Here is a 22,133-nt window from a genome sequence, read left to right on the forward strand (position 1 = left end):
AATGTTCCTGTGCCTGGCCACTCTTGTATGACGTGAATAGTTCCCACTACCCCTACCCTATATCCAATTAAAAGGTAGGTAATAGTAGTACACGAATTTGCCTTCTTTTATCATTTTACCAATTACAGTAACTTATTTTTTGGAGGATCAGTTCAACATACATATATGACATGCCTTAAAGTATGTTCAGGCGTAGCAGATTCTTTGCATTATATATCTTTGCATGGGGTCTTTTTCACAGTGTCTGTATAAGTTTATGGTTGTGAGTTCCTCTTTGAAGACACAGTTGTAGACCGAGGTTAATTGAAAGGATTTTACTTTCTTATTCAAACCATAATGTCTCAACTCATTTTAGGTTACAAAAGTTTGATGGTTGCAGTACATGCGAGGTGGCACTATGCTGTTGCTGTTTACACTTTGTAGTGCAGTCCACTACCCTGAAACAGCAACAATTATCTCAATCACCATCTGTTTCAGTGATTTTTTCCAAGCTTTGCTAGATGATGCCTTGCTAGGTGATGTTACTTTTGCTTATGGGACACCAAGAATGAACTCTATGTGATCCACAGCGCAGCTCCTTATGTCTTGCTCTAGCATTCAGTCCAATGATATTCCCCGATGAACAAATTACTCTGGCATCTAGCTCACTGAACTAATGAAGGACAAGCCCAAGCCTATCACAGGTCTTCTATTAACCAGAGGAGAGCCTTTTATACTCTTCCCCAATTCCGTGATGAAACATATAGGAAAGTAATAATTACTTAGATAAACGTAACCTTCAGCACTCATAGAAATACAAAAATTGATGCATAAAGTGAAAATTTTATTCACAGCCGACACAAAAGTAAGCAGATCAAATCCAACCTTTTGGCATGTTATTGCCTTTGTCAAGGTTATCTGTGTCAATATAAAACATAGCATAAAATACAGTGACCAAAATCTGAAAAGAAAAATACAGAAAGAAACAGCAAAATCTAAATCTATATATATATATATATATATATATATATATATATATATATATATATATATATAAATGCAGACTTTATAAGCAGTCATAAGATATATCCATTAATCAAACAGAGTTGCCATAATAATATGGAAAACATATGTGGGTGTGAATACATGTGTAATATAGAACTTATATAAAATAATGAACATGAAGTAGGACTGTAGCAAAAAGAACAAGTGTCATCATGAATGTAAAGGCTAAGATAACCACATATGTGGAAATAGAATTCCCTTATGAATCTCATCAGAGCTGATTTAAACCAGTGGTAATATATAGAGAGGAGGGTCCAATGTGAGACCAAAAAAATAAGTGAATACTTGAGTGGAAGTAGATAAATAGAGTGAAGAGGAGAAGATGGTGGCACCAATGCCAGTGACCTAGAAGAAGTTACATACCTGGAGTTGTGAGAGTCGGCACAAGAAATATGAAAAGTGTGTCCGTATAGAGAGGATGTGCAGGAGTGACTGACCGCGATCTTTAGATATGCCCGCCGAGCGTACCTTACTTCCTGGTGTGTGCGTCAGAGGGAAGGCAAAGCGCATGCGTGAAAGGCCAAGACGTGCCAGAAAAAGCCGAAGGCGGCCGATGGCAAAACAGCGCATAGAACGGAGAAATCCGATAGGTGCTGAAAGCTAAAAGCCGCTGGTAAGTTATCAGTGAGGATGAAGAACAAATTAAGAAGATAATAAGGGAGAAAAAGAGAAATGAACTAATAGATGAGAAAAAGCAGATAAAAGAAAATGGAAAAAAGGAAGAAAGGAAATAGAATAGAAAGTAATAATTACAACAGGGAAAAAAAATCACAAACTATAGCGCACACTATATTTGTGCCATTTGTAATGTTTTTCTCTCCATCCTAATAAATCTTAGAAAAATGCACAAAAAGTCACCTAATCAATAAAGTCTTTATTATACCTTTTACTATAAATTGATAAAAATGAAAGTACAAATCTATACAAGATCTGTGTAGATTTGTACTGATCTACACATGGCCAGAGTTTTGCTAAATTTATTAAAGGGTGTGCATTTCCAGATAGCTTCACATTAAAACTGATGTACAAAACACCAGTTTTCATACATCATAGATTCATAGATTATTATGCATTGCTTATATATCACCATTAGTTCCACAGCGCTGTACAGACGTCATCATCATCACTGTCCCCACAATCTACCTTCCTATCAGTATGTCTTTGGAGTGTGGGAGGAAACCCACGCAAACACAGGGTAGAACATACAAACTCCTTGCAGATGTTGTCCTTGGTGGGATTTGAACCCAGGATCCCAGTGCTGCACAGCAACAGTGCTAACCACTGAGCCACCTTGCTGCCCATAGATGTAACTAAATAACAATTTCTTGGTATTTTCTTCTGCTGTTAGACTACATATCTTACTATTAAATATCTGGATAAGACAACCAAAAACTCAATCTCACGGTGGGAAACTGGTGGACTTTAGCAGTCATACTAATCAGTTTATCTCTATCCACAGGTTGATCCCAGCACATATTATGAATCTTGCATTAGTGACTCATGTGCCTGTGATACCGGTGGAGATTGTGAATGCTTTTGTACTACTGTTGCGTTATATGCCCAAGCTTGCAGTGAAAATGGAATATGTATAAATTGGAGAACGCCAACTATATGCCGTAAGTCTGAATGCTATTCACATCACGATCTGAAATAAGAAATTGTGTTCAGTCCTTCATGACTTTAACCGAGAAAAATTGCCAAAAAGCAGAACCAAAAACTACATGTGTGAATACAGTCTCAGGCCAAGAAACAATGGGGCGGTGGCCACCATGCTTTCTTCCACCAATGCTACTTTTCACCTCTTAGTGGAACCTGAGTTGACCCAGAACCCACTTAAAGAAATATAGAAGTAGTCTGTAGAATGTAGAATGAATGGGACAGAGGCACTTCTACTCGGATCAGATGCGACTCTTAACAGACCCTTTCCCCAGATCACTAGGGGTTCCACTAGTTAGACTAATAGGGATCAATAAGTTATCCCCCATCCACTATCATATGTATGTCCAGGGGTACTGTTGACTATATAGCCAACCTCCAACCAACACCCATCTACCACCCACCAACCAACTTCTAAATAACCACTTAAATAAAAAAGAACATATACATGTTTGGTGTCTACGAACTCGTAATGACCTGGAGAATAATAATGGCATGTTAGTTTTAGCATTCAGTGAACGTGGTAAAAAATAAAAATAAAAAACAACTGTGGTATTGCACTTTTTTTGCAATTTCACCGCACTTGGAATTTTTTTCCCGTTTTCCCGTACACGATATGGTAAAACTAGTAATGGTGTTGAAAAGTACAACTCATTCTGCAAAAAATAAGCCCTCACACGGCCATATTGACCAAAAAATAAAAACGCTATGACTCTGGGAACAAGGGGAGCAAAAAACGAAAATGCAAAATCGCAAAATCCCAGGGATGCGAAGGGGTTAAAAGTAGTGTTGAGCCACCCCCGTAGTGTTCGGGTTCGATTCGGTTCGTCGAACACCGGGATGTTCAAGGAACTGTTCGTCGAACACCTTAGAACACCGTCGAACACCGTTAAAACCAATGGCAGGCAAACAAAAACACATAGAAACACATAGAAAACACCTTCAAAGGTGTCCAAAAGCTGAAAACTGCTCAGAAGACGCTTTCTTTAAAAAAGCCGGCCGGCAATTCAGCAGCGGCATACACCAGTACCCGACAATTTAGACAAGAAGGAATAGAGCATCACACATAGATTAGATAGAAACATGTCAGTCACACATATAAGAAGCACAGTGACAGTGTTGCTTACTGTACTTGTCATTTAGTGTAAAGGATTTATTAAAAAAAATAATAGTGTTTTCATGCACCGTCTCTTTAAAAAAGCCGGCCGGCAATTCAGCATCTGTACCCGACAATTTAGAACAGAAAGATAGAGCATCACACATAGATTAGATAGATAGAAACATGTCAGTCACATATATATGAAGTACAGTGGTAGTGTTGATTACTGTACTTGTCATTTAGTGTTAAAATAAAGGATTTATTAAAAAAAAAATTGGCGTGGGGTTCCCCGTAATTTTAGTCTCTAGCGGAGGTTAAGCAGACGGCTGGGGCAGATGTTTGAAGCCTGGGAAGGGGGTAATACCCATGGAGCTTCCCAGGCTACTAATATCAGCCCCCAGCTGAATACCTAGCCTTTACTAGCTATTAAAATGGGGGACCCCCCCAAAAAAATGACGTGGAGTCCCCCCTATTTTAACAGCTAGCAAAGGCTAGGCAGACAGCTGGGGGCTGATATTAATAGCCCAGGAAGGGTACCATGAATATTGGCCCCCTCCCAGGCTAGAAACACCAGCCGTCAGCTGTCCCAGAAATGGCGCATCCTTAGGATGCGCCAATTCTGGCACTTAGCCTCGCTCTTCCCACTGCCCTGTAGCGGTGGCAGTGGGGTAATAGTGGTGGGGTTGATGTCAGCTTATAATGCCAGCTGACATCAAGCCCAGGTTAGTAATGGAGAGGCGTCCATAAGACACCCCCATTACTAACCCCATAGTCAAAGTTAAAAAAAAAACACAAACACCCAGAATAAAGTCCTTTAATTGAAATAAAGACACAATTCTTTATTGTTCTAAATTAAACCATACTTACCGTCACGCCCATTCCAGCTGAAGCCAACGATCTCCTGCAATAAAAGTAAAATAATAAAGCAACATCATCCTTACCTTTCCATGGTTCCCACGAAAGCTTCAGCTCTGCTACATCGAGATGACAGGCTGGACCGCAGCAGAACGCTGCCATCCAGCCTGTCATCCCGCAGACACTGAGAAGCGCAGGCTTGCTTGCGCTCCTCAGTGTCTCGCTGTGACGGCATAAAGATGAGCCGAGTTCATGTCCAATGAACTCAGCTCACCTCATGCACGTCACTGACAGCGTGGGAGAATTCTCACGCTGAAGCGCTGAGTGCAGGAGAATTTTCCCACGCTGTCAGTGACGTGCATGAGGTGAGCTCATGTCCAATGAACTCAGCTCACCTCATGTACGTCACTGACAGCGTGGGAGAACTCTCACGCTGAAGCGCTGAGTGCAGGAGAATTTTCCCACGCTGTCAGTGACGTGCATGAGGCTGATATTTAAATTTGGCGCACAAATCGGTGATTGGTCGCGGGCAGCGTCCGCGACCAATCAGCACAGTAGTGTTTAACTTTGGCGGCAAGATCAGTGATTGGTCGCGCGCCAAGACCGCGACCAATCACCGATTTGGGCGCCACATTTAAATATCGGCCGCGACCAATCAGCACAGCGTTGTTTAAATGTGGATCCAAGATCGGTGATTGGTCGCGGCCGATATTTAAATTTGGCGCACAAATCTGTGATTGGTCGCGGGCAGCGTCCGCGACCAATCAGCACAGTAGTGTTTAACTTTGGCGGCAAGATCAGTGATTGGTCGCGGTCAAGATGGCGACCAATCACCGATTTGTGCGGCACATTTAAATAGCAGCCGCGACCAATTGGATGTCAGCGCCGCTCCCCGGTCCTCCCTTTACACCCTAGCCGCATGGATGTCAGCGGCGCTGCCTGTGCGGATACTTCCGCTGCGAGAACCCGGGACATGAGCGGGCGCTCGCAGCAGAAGTATCCCGACCCGCAGCGCCGCTCCCCGGTCCTCCCTTCACACCCTAGCCGCTGATGTCCCCACAGTATCCGCATGGTGTTACAAAGGTCCGGACATTTGTGTTAAAAATCGCTGATTGGTCGCTGGCGCTGCCCGCGACCAATCACCGATTTGGGCGCCAAATTTAAATATCGGCCGCAACCAATCACCCATCTTGGCTCCACATTTAAACACCGCTGTACTGATTGGTCGCGGACGCTATTTAAATGTGGCGCCAAAATCGGTGTTTGGTCGCGCCCAGGGTCGGTGACCAATCAGCACAGCGGTGTTTAAATGTGGAGCCAAGATCGGTGATTGGTTGCGGCCGATATTTAAATTTGGCGCCCAAATCGGTGATTGGTCGCGGGCAGCGCCAGCGACCAATCAGCGATTTTTAACACAAATGTCCGGATCTTTGTAACACCATGCGGATACTGTGGGGACATCCGCGGCTAGGGTGTCAAGGGAGGACCAGGGAGCGGCGCTGCGGGTCGGGATACTTCTGCTGCGAGCAGTCGCTCAACTCCTCGCTTCTCGCAGCGGAAGTATCCGACCAGGTAGCGGCGCTCCCCGGTCCTCACCAATACGATTCGCTGATTGGTCGCGCTCTCCGCACGCGACCAATCAGTGATCTTGGCGCTAAAGTTAAACACCGCTCTGCTGATTGGTCGAGGACGCTGCCCGCGACCAATCACCGATTTGGGCGCCACATTTAAATAGCGGCCGCGACCAATCAGCGAGCTTGGCGCCAAATTTAAACAACGCTCTGCTGATTGGTCGCGGACTCCAGCCGCGACCAATCAGCGAGATTGGCGCCAAATTTAAACCCCGCTCTGCTAATTGGTCGTGGATGCCGGCCGCGACTAATCAGCATTATTGGCGCCAAATTTAAACACCGCTCTGCTGATTGGTCACGGTTGCCGGCCGCGACCAATCAGCGATTTTGGCGCCAAATTTAAACCCCGCTCTGCTGATTGGTCGCGACCGCCGGCCGCGACTAATCAACATTGTTGCCGCCAAATTTAAACACCGCTCTGCTGAATGGTCGCGGTCGTGACCAATCACCATTATTGGCGCCAAATTTAAACACCGCTTTGCTGATTGGTCGCGACCGCGACCAATCAGCATTATTGGCGCAAAATTTAAACCCCGCTCTGCTGATTAGTTGCGACCGCCGGCCCTGACCAATCAGCGATATAGTCGCCAAATTTCAACACCGCTTTGCTGATTGGTCGCGTTTGCTGGCCGCGACCAGTCAGCGATTTTGGCGCCAAATTTAAACACCGCTCTGCTGATTGCTCTGGGTCTGCCGCATACATATTCTAGAATACCCGATGCGTTAGAATCGGGCCACCATCTAGTTTCATGAAATAATTTAAAAAAAATTGACGTGGGGCTTCGCACTTTATTTGTGTCCAGCCAGGTACAGCAGGCAGGAACGGGCTGCCCCCAACCACCAGCTGCCTATTTGTACCTGGCCAGACACAACAATATAGGAAAGCCCTTTTTTTCTTAATTATTTCATGAATTTCATGAAATAATTAAAAAAAAAAATACGTGGGGCTTCGCCCTATTTTTGTGTCCAGCCAGGTACAACTAGGCAGCTGGGGGCTGGAATCTGCAGCGCAGGGAGACCCAAGCTTTCTGGGCCCCACCCGCTGCAAATTGCAGTCCGCAGCCACCCCGGAAAATGGCGCGTTCATAGAAGCGCCATCTTCTGGCGCTGTACCCAACTCATCCAGGGCCCTGGTGCGGTGGCTCACTGGGTAATAAAGGGGTTAAGGCCAGCTTGGCATTATCAGCTGGCCCTAAGCCCGAAATTCATGGGGTCACACCAATATTAGACATGACCGCCATGATTTCTAGTAAAGTATTTAAAAAAAACACAGCACCCAGAATAAAGTCCTTTAATTGAAATAAACACACAATTCTTTATTGTTCTAAATTAAACCATACTTACCGTCACGCCCATTCCAGCTGAAGCCAATGTCTTCTGCAATAAAAGTAAAATAATAAAGCAACATCATCCTTACCTTTCCATGGTTCCCACGACAGCTTCAGCTCTGCTACATCGAGATGACAGGCTGGACCGCAGCAGAACGCTGCCATCCAGCCTGTCATCCCGCAGACACTGAGAAGCGCAGGCATGCTTGCGCTCCTCAGTGTCTCGCTGTGACGGCATAAAGATGAGACGAGTTCATGTCCAATGAACTCGGCGCACCTCATGCACGTCACTGGCAACGTGGGAGAATTCTCCTGCACTCAGCACTTCAGCGTGAGAATTCTCCCACGCTGTCAGTGACGTGCATGAAGTGAGCTGAGATCATTGGACCTGAATGAGCTCACCTCATGCACGTCACTGACAGCGTGGGAAAATTCTCACGCTGAAGCGCTGAGTGCAGGAGAATTCTCCCACGCTGCCAGTGACGTGCATGAGGTGCGCCGAGTTCATTGGACATGAACTCATCTCATCTTTATGCCGTCACAGCGAGACACTGAGGAGCGCAAGCATGCCTGCGCTTCTCAGTGTCTGCGGGATGACAGGCTGGATGGCAGCGTTGCCATCTCTTTATTCTGGGTGTTTGTGTTTTCTTTTAACTTTGACTATGGGGTTAGTAATGGGGGTGTCTTATAGACGCCTCTCCATTACTAACCTGGGCTTGATGTCAGCTGGCATTATAAGCTGACATCAACCCCAACCCTATTACCCCACTGCCACCGCTACAGGGCAGTGGGAAGAGCGAGGCTAAGTGCCAGAATTGGCGCATCCTATGGATGCGCCATATCTGGGGCGGCTGACGGCTGGTGTTTCTAGCCTGGGAGGGGGCCAATATTCATGGCACCCTTACTGGGCTATTAATATCAGCCCCCAGCTGTCTGCCTAGCCTTTGCTAGCTATTAAAATAGGGGGGACCCCACGTCATTTTTTGGGGGGGTTCCCCATTTTAATAGCTAGTAAAGGCTAGGTATTCCGCTGGGGGCTGATATTAGTAGCCTGGGAAGCTCCGTGGGTATTACCCCCTTCCCAGGCTTCAAACATCTGCCCCAGCTGTCTGCTTAACCTCCGCTAGAGCCTAAAATTATGGGGACCCCCACGCCAATTTTTTTTTAAATAAATCCTTTATTTTAACACTAAATGACAAGTACAGTAATCAACACTGTCACTGTACTTCATATATATGTGACTGACATGTTTCTATCTATCTAATCTATGTGTGATTCTCTATTCCTTCTATTCTAAATTGTCGGGTACAGATGCTGAATTGCCGGCCGGCTTTTTTAAAGAGACGGTGCGTGAAAACACTATTATTTTTTTTAATAAATCCTTTACACTAAATGACAAGTACAGTAAGCAACACTGTCACTGTACTTCATATATGTGTTACTGACATGTTTCTATCTATCTAATCTATGTGTGATTCTCTATTCTTTCTATTCTAAATTGTCGGGTACCGCTGCTGAATTGCCGGCCGGCTTTTTTAAAGAGAAGGTGCATGAAAACACTATTATTTTTTTTAATAAATCCTTTACACTAAATGACAAGTACAGTAAGCAACACTGTCACTGTACTTCGTATATATGTGGCTGACATGTTTCTATCTATCTAATCTATGTGTGAAGCTCTATTCTTTCGGTTCTAAATTGTCGGGTACCAGTGTATGCCGCTGCTGAATTGCCGGCTTTTCATGTTTCACTGTGAGCACTGTTCCCATCGATTTGGGCAATCACTGTAATGCCACAACCACCATGGCTGTGGCATTACAGTGAGTGGCAGACAATCCCTGCATGATTGGTGCTCAAAATAGTGCCAGACATGCAGGACACGCTTTTGGTGCACGAACAGTTATCGAACATAACCTCGAACAGCCGAATTTTTTGCAAATCGTTCGGGTTCGTCGAACAACTCGAACACCGCCCAAAACAGTTCGAATTTGAGATTGGCGAACAGTTCTAGTCGAACACCGCTCATCTCTAGTTAAAAGTTCTTACAGGAAGTCTCTGTAGGCTCTCATGCTTAACGGTTGCAATTATATATTATACACTATTTCCTTATTACACCTTAGTCCCTATAACGGACAAGGAGCTGAGCTCTGGTACTATGGGTTGATCTACGCAGCACAGTTATTGCTAATGACCTACCCGGGTCTCTAGTGTCTACCGCTGGTGTGGTGGGTGCACTATTCACTACGCTACTTGTGGACCTACGTAGTAGTGGTATACCAGATTGCCTTCTGTGAACTCCTATACTCACCATGGGACTGACAGATTCACCGCTAGCAGGGGGTAGATTCACTCGTTCCACTGCAGTTGTGGCATCTGTTGCTGGGGCCTTCTGATCTGCCTGCTATTCTAGAGTCTCTGCGGCTTCTGGTAAGACTACTTGGGGAAAGGTCAGAACAGGTACCATGATTGCTTGGTTCACCTGCATCCAAGAGCGGGGGAAATTCTCCAAGGATGGTTTGGACCGTCTCTTCCACCTTTTCTGTGTGTGCTGGGGGCTGTTTTGGTCTTCCTCTTGGTGTCTCAATTGATCAGGGCATATCTTTAGGTGGTTTCTTGAGACTGCCCCCGAAGTCTCTCCTCCATATTTACTGATGAGGCATACTTTGGTGTTGTCGAAATTTGAAGGTAAGATGGTGTATGGCTCAACCTCTCACTGATCATCTAATTTGTGAACTCGTCTCTTCCTTTTGAGTACCTGTTCTCCAGGTGACAAGGGAACTGCAGGTACGTGCTGATTATAAGTTCTTTTCTGCCTCTGTCTCGCCTGGGACAAACTTCTCTCTACACATTCTTGCACTTTGCGATATTGTTGCTGTCGCTCCGTATCCCAGTCTGCATCTGGTGCTGTCGTCTCAGGTGTTAAAACTCCCATGTCTAAGTCAATGGGTAACTTGCCAGGCCTTGCCCTCATCAAGTAGGTGGGTGTACAGTTGGTGGAGTTCACCAGGATGTGGTTATATAGGTCTACCAAATCAGGTAACTTCTCTGGCCACAGGCTACGCTCTTCAAGGGGCAGCGTTTTCATCAGGTCTATTACTACCTGGTTCATTTTCTCACATAACCTGTTGGTCTGAGGATGATACGGCGTCGTCCTTATTTTCTTGCAGCCGTACAAGTTACAGAACTCCTGAAACACTTCTGCTTCAAAGGCTGTGCCTTGGTCGGTAAGAACTCGTTCAGGGTAACCATGCGGGCGACAAAAGTGTTGTTGAAATGCTTTGGCTGCCGTCTTAGCCATCTGATCCTTCACTGGCACTGCTACCGGGAACCGGGAGTAGTGGTCTACTATAGTGAGAGCATAGACATAGCCTGACCGGCTTGGGGCTAGCTTCACGTGGTCCAAGGCTACCAGCTCAAGTGGTTGTTTGGTGACTATGGGCTGCATGGGAGCCCTCTGGCTATCACGTACTTTCCATCTCAGGTTGCATGGACCACATTACTGACACCATCTCTCGATTGCTTTCCTCATGCCAACCCAGTAGAATCGCTCACGTAGCAGGACTTCCAACTTCTTCCACCTGAAGTGTCCTGCTCCATCGCAGTACGCCTCTAAGACCATTGGCTCATTCCGCTTCGGGACTACCACCTGCCAGACCAGTTCGTGTGTCCTGGAGTTGATGCTTCTCCGACAGAGCTTTCCCTCGTAGATGAACAGCTTGCCCTTCTCCTTCCACAACTGTTGGGTCTCCTGTGGAGCATCTGGACCAGGGTGCGAGGCAACTTGTGTCAGCAACTCCTTTACTAGGCCGATAGCCGGGTCGCTATCCTGCGTCTCTACCCATCCATGGTGAGGCAATGGGTTAAACGTGGCCTCTCTGTTGGTGTAGCACTTGTCCCTCACACAGTGGGAGCACTGGGTCACCCTGTGACGATGGAAGGCCGGTAGCTCTTTCTTCTCCAGCTCTTCCGGGTCTTCTCCCCCATCTGGAACGTCGGGCTTCCTGGACAGCGCATCAGCATTAGCGTTTTTATGCCCTGCCCGATACTTGATTTTAAACTCGTAGTTGGACAGCTGGGCCATCCATCGCTGCTCCATCCATTGCTGCTCCAGCACACCTAGCTTCGCCGTTTCAAGGTGGGTCAGCCGATTTTTGTCTGTGAAAATGGTAAACTTCACTGAAGCCAGATAGTGTTAGAAGCGCTCCCTTAAAACCCAGACTATGGCTAGAAACTCCAACTTAAAGGAACTATAGTTGTCGGAGTTCCTTTCCGTGGGACGGAGCTTCCTGCTGGCGTAGGTAATCTCTCTCTCTGCCTTGCTGTACCTGGGACAGCACCGCTCCCAATCCCACATTGCTGGCATGCGTATAGAGTATAAAGGGTTGGCCATAGTCGGGGTAGGCCAGGACTTCCTCTCCCGTAAGAGCTACCTTCAGTCGAGTGAAGGATTCTTCTTCTTTTTTACCCCACTCGAACAAAGGATTCGGGTTCTTGGCCTTCTTGGACTAGCCCACTAAGAGGTCCTGCATGAGTGCCGCTATCTTGGTGAAACCCTTGATGAATCTCCTGTAGTAGCCTACCAGCCCGAGGAACTGCCGCACTTCCTTGATAGTGGAGGGTCTTGGCCAGTCCTTCATCACGGTGACTTTTTCAGGGTCTGGTGCTACACCTTCAGTGCTTACCACATGGCCTAGGTACTGCACCTTGGGCTTCAACAGGTGGCACTTGGACGGCTTTACTTTTAGGCCAAAACTTGATAAGGCCTCGAATACCTCGGCCAGGTGCTCCAGGTGGTTTTCGTACATCTTTGAGTAGACGATTACGTTGTCCAGGTACAGCAGAATGGTTTCAAAGTTTTTGTGTGCTAGGCCACACTCCATTAACCGCTGGAATGTTCCCGGGGCATTGCAGAGCCCGAATGGTATGCAGTTGAACTCGCAGAGGCCCATTGGTGTCGTAAACGCGGTCTTCTCTCTGTCCGCCTCTGCCACAGGAACCTGCCAATACCCACTGGTGAGACGTAAAGTGGAGAAATAGTTAGCGGATCTCAGTGCAGCTAATGATTCCTCAATTCTGGGTAATGGGTAGGCGTCCTTATGTGTAATGCGGTTAATCTGCCTATAATCAACACACATCCTCATTGTACCATCTTTCTTTCTAACAAGGACTAATGGAGCTGCCCAGGGGCTACAACTATCTCTGATTACCCCAGCCTCTTTTATCTCCCGTAACATTAGCTTGGCACATTGATAGTGAGCTTGGGGTACAGGCCAGTACCTCTCTTTAATGGGCAGATGATCTCCTGTGGGGATATGATGTTGGACCCCTTTTACCTGCCCATAGTCTAGTGGGTGTTTGCTAAAGACTCGCTCATATTCTTGGACCACCCGGTACACCCCATGCTGTTGGTGCGAAGGGGTGGAGTCAGTGCCTACTTGTAGCTTCTGACACCAATCCTCCATCTGCCCTTGGAGCCATTGTCCTCCACCTGTTCAGACAGAGGCAAGGGTTCAACTGCCTTTATTGCATTGCTACTGACAGTGAACAGCTTAGCAAGGGTGGCATACCGGGGTAAATGGACCTCTTTCTCCCCACAATTCAGGATGTGCATCGGTACTCTCCCCTTGCGGACATCGACTACCCTCCCCTTGCGGACATCGACTACCCTGCTGGCCGTCAAGATGGTGGACCTACTATTAGAGTACACGGATTCTACCAGAGCCTGATAATCTTGACCCCTGAGACCTATTGCTGCCCGACACCATATTAACATTTCACTCCTAGGGAGCATTGCAATGGGGAATGGATCATTCATTCTGACACTGGCAACTTCTCCACCAGACAGCTCTACCTGTTGTCTCTGCATCAGGGCTTTGATCTCCTTCTGCAGAACTCGTTGCTGACTGGAACTGGCAGCCTCTGCAACCTGTTGCAACAAAACAATAATTTCCCCAAGACAATTCTCTATCACATTGGTGCCTAAGGTTATCATAGGATGGCTTTCTCAGTGATCAATATCTACAATAATCAACCCTTGTGATGGCAATTCTACTCAGCCAACCTTTATGGTCACCTCTTTATACCCCACCTGAGGCAAGGGCTGACCATTGCAGGCAAAGATGTTAAAGTGTTCATCTGGACTGCGAGTAATGTCTGAATCAGCCCCGTACCATTTAAAAAGGATATATGGCATCGTTGTCACCTGGGAAACGGTGTCCAGTAACACGTTCACCGGGATGCCATCAAGCACGACAGGCAGGACCGGTCGTCCTCCCACGTACTTGTCTCGCCAGCTTTTTGGGCCTGGTCGTCTTACTCCTGGGGGTTGACCCTCTGTCCCAGGGGTTGCTCATTTAAATCGCAGAATCTTGCGATGTGCCCCGCTTTTTGACAGTGGCGACAGATGGGTTTTCCGTTCTGGTCGTAGCGATCGCTGTCTCTCCCTCTGATCGGTGGAATTCTTCTCTGCCATCACCACAGGACGTCATCTGGACTGGAAGCCAGCTGGATCCTTTCCTTTGGAGACACTTGCATGGCCTGCATGGTTTTGGTTAGTGTAGCCACACTTTGGTCAGCTCCTTGACCTGAAGGCGTAGGTCTGCAGAGGGGTCATTATCTATGGTCTGCGCGTCAGCCTCCACAGGTGCCGGGGAAAAGGATGCCGCCTCCTGGTGGTATGTGATAGCTGAGCGCCGGAGGGGTGCAGTGCCACTTGGGGTTGATTCTCGCAGCACCCGGATGGCCCGGTCTTTAAATTGCGCAAAGTCTAGATCAGGGTTTGCAGAGCCATAATGTTCAGCTGTGTCCGGTGACAGGAGCCCCTCAATAAACTGTTCGGTTAGCAATCTGTCCTAGTCTTGCACACTGTCGGGGTCTACCTGTTTAATGGCTCGCAGTGCCTCCTGCAGGTTTAGAGCATAGTCCCATACATTGTCCTGCACCCTTTGTTTGCACCCGTAGAACTTCATTTTAATCTCCGCTGCTATGCGGGTATCAAAGGTATCCTTCAACCTGGCCAGAATTTGCTTAACAGTTTTTTTGTCCCTGTCCGGCCAGAACTTCACCTCCCTCTGGGCTGCTTCAATTAGCTGGCCTATAAGGATGCTGACTTTTTGCTTCTCAGACAGGGGGTACACTTCGAACAAACTATGCAGTCTCTCCTCAAATTCGCTCAGGCTGTGCGACTCCCCTGAGTACTGAGGCAACCACGCTGCCCCTGGGATATACAGCATAGATAAAGGCATTACAGTTGCTGCGGCCGCGCCCGCAGCTGGATCCTCTTCTAGGTTGGGCATCTTCCTCCCCTCCCAGTGAACCTCAGCCAGGTCCTGGGTTTCTGCTGGCATACCAGTCTGCTGCTCTGCAGGCTAGAGGGATCGCTTACCCGGCGGTTCCGGACCGGGGTCTCCTGCCTCCCCCCGGCTGACGTCAAATGACTTGATTATACAGTTTAACAAAGTCTATGGCACATAGTACCCGGTTATACTGGGCTACGACAATCCTGTTCATGGCGCCAATTGGACTCGCCCCCTGGGGCCGTGGAGTACTTGGTGCCGGGCCGGTTGGTTCTTTTAGGATAGTCACGGTGGCGTGACCCGGTCCGTGACCCCGGGCGGTCAATAACAGAGGTGAATAAAGTTTTGGGGATAAAGTCCCGTGACGCCACCCGTGGTATGCGGCTATAGGTGGTCGCTTCTGCTGTTCTCATCCTCTAGGGCCGTTGGTGATGCAGTGATGGTTCAGCTCTCCATGGGTAAAGCTAGGCCCCAGGGCAGTTAAAGAGGTAGCTTTGTTGTTCATGTACTGCAAAGCAGGTGACGCAGCAATTAAGTCAAGGACATGGCGGGGTGCAGTCTTCAAGTTTTTACTCACAGTTCTTATGATGTTCCAGGTTACAACTGCCAGCTGGTTATAACAGCCTACCGAGTCCTGATAACTTGGGTGCACTAGATCGGGACCCCCCTTCTTGTGTACCTTTCCTGGGTCGTCTCTCTTTGCGCTGGCTCTCACCCTCCTGCCCTGCGCCTCATACACAGTGTCCCGAGCCAGTGGCCGCGGGCCTTGTTGGGCGACGTCCTCTCTGTCCCCTTGGTCTTATGTGGCCACCTTTTCAGCGAATGTGTGTGGTTTTGGCTACAATACTTAGAGATGCCGCAGCCTCCGGTTTGCTAGCTCAGTCTTGCAGTCCTCCTCTAGTCTGAGGCCAGTCCCCTACTGTCACCTGATCTCGTCGTGAATTCGGGCGCACGGGTGGACTCCGCACTTTCCGTGCCCCTAGGATCCCTTCTCGGTCTCTGTAGCCCTTCTCTGACTCCCTCACTCCCCTCGTTCTTTTTCCTACTGGGCCCCTCTGACAGGGCCCTGTCTCTGTCTGGATCCTACTACTCAACGGTCCTCACTCACTGGGTGCTTCTGACTGGGCCCTGTCTCTGTCTGGACCCTACTCCTCAACGATCCTCACTCACTGGGCGCTTCTAGATGTTTCTCCCTGTCTTTTTATACTGTCTGTCATGTGACCCATGTCACTAACTGTCACTCTACGTGGTCCCCTCTACATTCAGTCCTTCCTTGTGTGCTCCCCTAAACTACTTCCTCCACCCACCTCCTCTACCTAGTTCCCTCCTCCAGACAAGGACAGGGACTATGCTCTCCCTCAGGAGCAATCTCGCCCTTCCCTACTGGAGTGATGTGGTGTTGGATGTGAGTGTGTGGGTCCCGGGTAGTGCTCCCTCCTTACCCGAGAGTGGGGTACCACACCTCTGGCTGAGATGCAGTACCTCTGTGGCGACTGGACCCGCAGGGGTGCCACATTCCCGCCCCCTGTTAAACATAGCAGGTCCGCAGGCTGGAACAGAGTAAAAAGAACAAGAATTTAAGACATGCAAAATTTTTAGAATGCATTCACAGCATGTAAAACCGGTAAATAAATAACTTTTTATTCCCTTTATGGGAGGCACTTTTTCTAAAATGTTGCATAAGACTACCAGGTATATAGAACAATATTATATCTCTTTAAATAACTTTCTTTCAAATATAAAACATTATATTACTTTAAATAACACTGTTTCAAGCAAGTTCAGAAGGCTCCAGTGAGATCCCTACCAGGGTGTCTATCTCACTGTTTCAAGTTCAATATGGGGGACCCGTCCCAAAATCCCCAACGAAGGCCCTGGGCGTGGCTGCAGGGCATAACTGATCCACTCGTTGGACCACGTGTTCAACCACGCCAAACGTTTTTTTGTTCAGCGGCCTATAAAACCAACAAGAAGCACATTAAGAAGTGCCAACTTTTTACAGTAAAAGTTCTGGCTGTTCACTGTCCACTACCGTAACATCTTTTTCTTTTCTTTTTTCTACCGGGTAGTAATTATGTTAACATCACACACAATTATTAACTTATGAATTTTGATATAAACACCCAACCGGGTAACTATTTACACTCACTTCCTCTGCGGTTCCGCAGTTCAGTTCTTATTGCCCCTTCCGGGGTACCTTTTTCGAGGGTAGCACGTAATCCTCCCTGTCGTTAGATGGTGTATCCGAGTTATTTGCTGCAGCCGGGGCTGAAGCTGCTGCTTGCTGTTGGCAGGGGTCAGCGGCCCTGGATGTCAGGGGCATGTCCTCCGCACTCGCCTTCCGCACATTGAGCGCGTACCACCCCCTCTTTCCTCGATGGCAGGTGTAGGTGACTCGATCGCCAGGGTACAAGTCACTGTCAGGGTGTCCTTGTTGAAGGTGGGACTCCACGTCCCTCCTGGTGATGAAGAGATCCTGGGCAACATTGGGTTCTCTGATGAAACCCCAGCCCTTGCATAGATCAAATTTCACTATGGTGCCCAGCACTCTCACACCCTGTTTGGCAGGTTTGGCCTACAGGGCCAGGGCCTTGGCCCTCATATTCCTCTCCTCCATGGCCTGCCACCCGGTCTGCCGCTCCTTCTCCTCCTCTTCCCACATTTGGATCTGCTGCCAGCAGAACTCTTCCCATTGCAGGGTCTCCTCCGGTGTCTCCTTCACTTGGGCCTCCCCAGGGAATCCCATTAGATCGCCATCCGGGTTCTCCCACCTGTACTCTGCCCTTCCTGTACAGATGGCCTGGGTTGTTGGCTCAGGTATTAATGGGGCCGCTAGCTGATACTCTACGCGTGCGGACCAGTCACACATGGCGCTTTTGTACACCCAGCTGGGTGCAGGGGCTGCTGGTGGCCCCAGGGGTCCGATTAGGGTCTCCTCAGCTACCGGGGCAGGGGAGTTACCTGCTGCGGCTGCCTCTCCGGTGCTGCGCGTCTCCTTCTCCTTAGTCCCCTGCTCCATTTGCTGGCCCAGTTCCTGCATCTCGGGCTACAGGAACCCCAGATCCACCGGGGGTAGTTGTTTCAGAACTCCTTCTAGGTTACTGGGGGAGTTTTCTGCCTCCATGCCACAGACTGGAGTCTGGTTGCCGTTTCCCTCCATTACACGTACTGGGTTAGCTGTGACTCCTCCGCAGCCGCATGTATATCTGCCCTTCTCCCAGGGCTCCCTCCTTCCTCTCCCCTTTCGTGGGCGGATCTTTCCCATTTCACTGTCGGCCACACCAGGAGGCGGATCCCCCTGGCTGATGGACAAGTCTATTAATATGGTCGTCGTTGCAAGGGACGGTCATGGCTTTTCTCACCATTCGGCAACCCGACCCATGATGGGAGGTTTCTCTTCTTCTTTCGGCATGCACATGGTGCCTGTTCTTCTTGGGCAGGCGCCACTTCTCAGTCTCAAACACAGTCTCTGGGCGCACGTGACCCAGTGTAACTGGTTGGTACATCCTGTTCGTGACGCCAAAAATGACGCGACCCCAGGACCGTGGGGTACTCGCCACCGGGTCGGCGGTTCCTTGGGATAGTCACGGGGGCGTGACCCGGTCCGGGGCCCTGGGCGGTCAATAAAAAGGACAGTTTATTTAGGGGACAAGTTTTGTGACGCCACCAGTGGTATGAGGCTATAGGTGGCCGCCGCTGCTAAAAGAGACCGCTGGGGCCATTGGTCACGCAGCTGGGATGTATTTGCTCCCCACTGGTAGAGCGGGGCCCCAGGGCTACCGGTATGGTTTATGTAGGGGATTGTGGATGTTGGGGTGCAGGACTAAGGGTGCAGATAATGACCAGGCGACACAAGACTGGCGGTTTCCTCTACCTTTACTTGATGTTTGATGGTGCCGACCGGGGCACTGGTAACAGAAGGTAATGGACATCCGGGCAGCCTAGAAGCAATTGGGGATCGGCCTTTCTTCTGCGCTGTCCTCTTTGGCCCTGCTGCCTAAAGCTATGCTGCGGCCCTCTTTCCTGAGTGATCATTAAATCCTCGCCCGTATGGCAGGCTGCTCGAGCCTTTTACAGGTGTCGCTCCTTCGTGGCGGCCTGGGCTCTAGTATGCTGCTGAGCCGCCGAGTGTTTGGTGGGGCCAGGTGACCTGCAGTCTCCTGCCCTCTGGATTTAGCTGCCAGGACTGAACCTGAGCAACCACGGACTCCGGTGTCCGGTTTCTGGCTCTTTTCTCTGGGGCGAGCTTGGTCACAGCTCCCCTCCTCAGGTTCTCCCTCGTCTCTCTCTCCAGTCCCCAACTTACTTTTCTCACTACAACTGCCTTTTCTAACCCCCACCTCCGGGCTCCAATTTAAAGGGGAAGCTCCCCTGAAACCGGGTTAGAGCTCCCCCTTCTGGTCTGGAGCCAGGAAATATGTTGGTTGTTCGTGTTACCTGATAAGGGGACCCCTCCTTGCTACCAGGCATGGCATCACCCCCTGTGAGGGAGGCAATGCCAGTGTGGCAACTGGACTCCTGGGGTGCCACATGTCATCACATCGATAGCCCATCACAGCTGTAGATAATCTCTGAGACCGGAGCAGCGGTGATGAGCGACAGTGTACTCGGTAAGGGTAAGTATCTGCTGTGTTTGTTATTTTCAGCATTTTACAGCATTTGAGGTCCACTTTCCTGAAAGTGGACAACCTCTTTAACAGTCTATAAAGAGGCCATATACATAGAAATGAATAAACAGTGGGTCAGACAAAATTGTGTGCCTATGCTAATATAGATTTGACTGTGTTCCTGTGAAATTGTGAATACTTACAGAATTTCTCTTATTTCACCAGCTATGTTTTGTGACTACTACAATGATGTTGGAGAATGTGAATGGCATTATAAAGCCTGTGGTGATAAATGTATGAAGACTTGCCGAAACCCCAAAGGAGAGTGCCTACATGAACTTTCAGGCTGTGAAGGTAACTAGACAAATGTACTGTTTTCATGTAAATTCCATGAATTTCAGTGCAACACTATATTATGCTGTCAGAATCTAAAAAAACCTGACCATTGTGCAAAACTGAAACGATCTTTCCGATGGTTCATTACATTTTAAAAATAAATGTCTTGTATAGATTTGTAAAACAACAGTTTGGACCTCAAGGCTGTGGGGTCTAAAAGATAGGGGGAGGTCGAAGAACAAGCGCAGATCTAAGTGTAGATTTTCTATATAGATTAGAAAAAGAGAAAAGGTTATAAGCTCACCTTTAAATGATCTTGTAATACTGCATGTCAACCTCACGGTCTTGTTTCAGTGTCCAACTTCTCAGGTATGCAGCTTCATCACTGGTGTGACAGGATCTCTCAGCCAGGGATCCGTAGGATAGGATTCAGAATGAAATACCCGATAGGACTAGCGCTCCCAGACTTGCAAGGATTGGAAAATTAACTCTTTATCTTCAAAAGATTTATTTCACTCTGTTTTCTCGATATAATATATATTAAAACAATAAAACAGATAGAATTTGACTGCATCTATGCCTAAATTATGATCAATATTTGAATATAATGCATTCACATCAAGTGTCAGCATTAGATAATCCTCCCCCCATTATATAGTATTTAAATCATGAATAAGCTGTGTAGAATCTCTTAAAAAAGAGGGTAATATTTTAACATGTTCCTGGAGATAGAAATCAAGAAAATGGGATAAATAACTAGTCAATGAGTTGATCTCTGAGATGATAGGACGACCTGGGGGATTATTGGGATCCTTATGTAGTTTTGGTAAATAATAGAAAAAAGCCATGGAAAATTCTTTGTTAATCAAAAAACTTCTTTCTTTTTTGGGTCAGGATTCCTTCCATAAAAGCATTATTAATTATGGTGCGGTATTCCTTAGAAAAGGTTTTTGATGGATCTATACTTAATTTTTCATAATATTTAGGATCTGATAGGATATTTGATGTCTCTTTAAGATAGGCATCTCTATCCAATATTATGACCCCCCCTTTATCCTCTTCACGAATCACAATTTCTCTATTATTTTTTAATTAGTTATCGCTGTTTTTTCTTCAGCTGTAATATTTGCTTTGTATCTTCCATTTTGTTTAGTCATTATTTTAGTGGTTTTTCTAAAAGATGTTTTGACACCTTTTTTATTTTTCATAGAATGAAATTCCCCACCCACTAGAGCAAGAAAAGTTTCTATATAGCTCCCCCTATGGTGTATAGGATTAAAGTTGGAGCGAGTTTTCACTTCCATATGTATATTAGTATCCTCTACCATTTCAGTACCTGTAGCTATTGGTGTACTTATTTTAGTTTTTAGAGTCTGTTTATCATTATTTCTCTTCTGAAGTGCAAACTGTCTTGTGAGGGTCAGTCGTCTCACAAATCTTTTTAAGTCAAGAAAGAGATCAAAATTATTCGCCTCTTGACTGGGGCAAAAATGAAGTCCCTTTACTAATATCCTCTCCTCTGCCACTTTAAGATTGTATTTAGATAGATTGAAGATTCTTTTTTTAGGAGAATCTCCATCCTGTGTTGACCTTTCCTCTAGTGCACATATAGGAGATATTTTCGGATTTGTTTTTATTACTATTTCTTTTTTATGTCCGAAATGGTGGGATTTTTTTATATTTTTTCGGAGTTTCTGCCTCCTCTAGTCCCTCGGGGCCTTCTTTTCTTTTTCTTAAGGTAGTTATTAGTGGGGGAGAAAATTTGGTGATCTGTGATTGCGATGGGGGGATAGGCATGGATGGAATCATAGTGGGTGCTAGATTGGACTGGCTCAATATTGATGGTACTATCGTCTCCACTAGCGGTAGGGGGCGCATAGGACCAATCTCTAAAAAAGATATCTGTGAATTAAGGGAAGCGGGTGATGAGGTGGATGCTTGTACCATCGTAACAAGAGTGGATGGGGTATCTTCATTGCTATATGTAGTCAAATCATTCAAATCAAAGAAGCCATTTTCAACATCTGAAATTCCATTAGCGGTATCTCCCAAAATATCTATAGATTTTTTCAAATTGTGTAGAATAACCTGTTGTATATCACCCCGGATTATGGTCTTATCCAAAGTCGGTAATCCTGGGTTCGGTGCAGGTGGCATTAATTTCATAGGACTATTATTATCCTTGTTTTTATCTTTATTATTTGCCAGGTGGGAATTTTTATTATTAATAATCAAGGGGAAACTTTCTAGATCATATTTATGTTTGTAAACCGGAGTGGAAT

General features: G+C 47.1%; 1 protein-coding gene across 3 annotated transcripts in view; it reads left to right on the plus strand.

The window, feature by feature from the left end:
* The window catches only part of LOC141174071 (uncharacterized), a 239,689-nt gene that overhangs the window by 148,403 nt on the left and 69,153 nt on the right, over positions 1–22,133 (plus strand). For all 3 annotated transcript variants that reach the window (XM_073658712.1, XM_073658710.1, XM_073658711.1), the window contains exons 25-26: positions 2,504–2,660; positions 19,741–19,869. In XM_073658712.1, the coding sequence (XP_073514813.1) occupies positions 2,504–2,660; positions 19,741–19,869 (286 nt within the window). The remainder of the gene's footprint in view (positions 1–2,503; positions 2,661–19,740; positions 19,870–22,133) is intronic.

This window comes from Phyllobates terribilis, unplaced genomic scaffold (genome assembly GCF_046119375.1).
Source record: "Phyllobates terribilis strain yellow unplaced genomic scaffold, ASM4611937v1 Scaffold_13__5_contigs__length_258822181, whole genome shotgun sequence".
Classification (NCBI taxonomy): Eukaryota; Metazoa; Chordata; class Amphibia; order Anura; family Dendrobatidae; genus Phyllobates; species Phyllobates terribilis.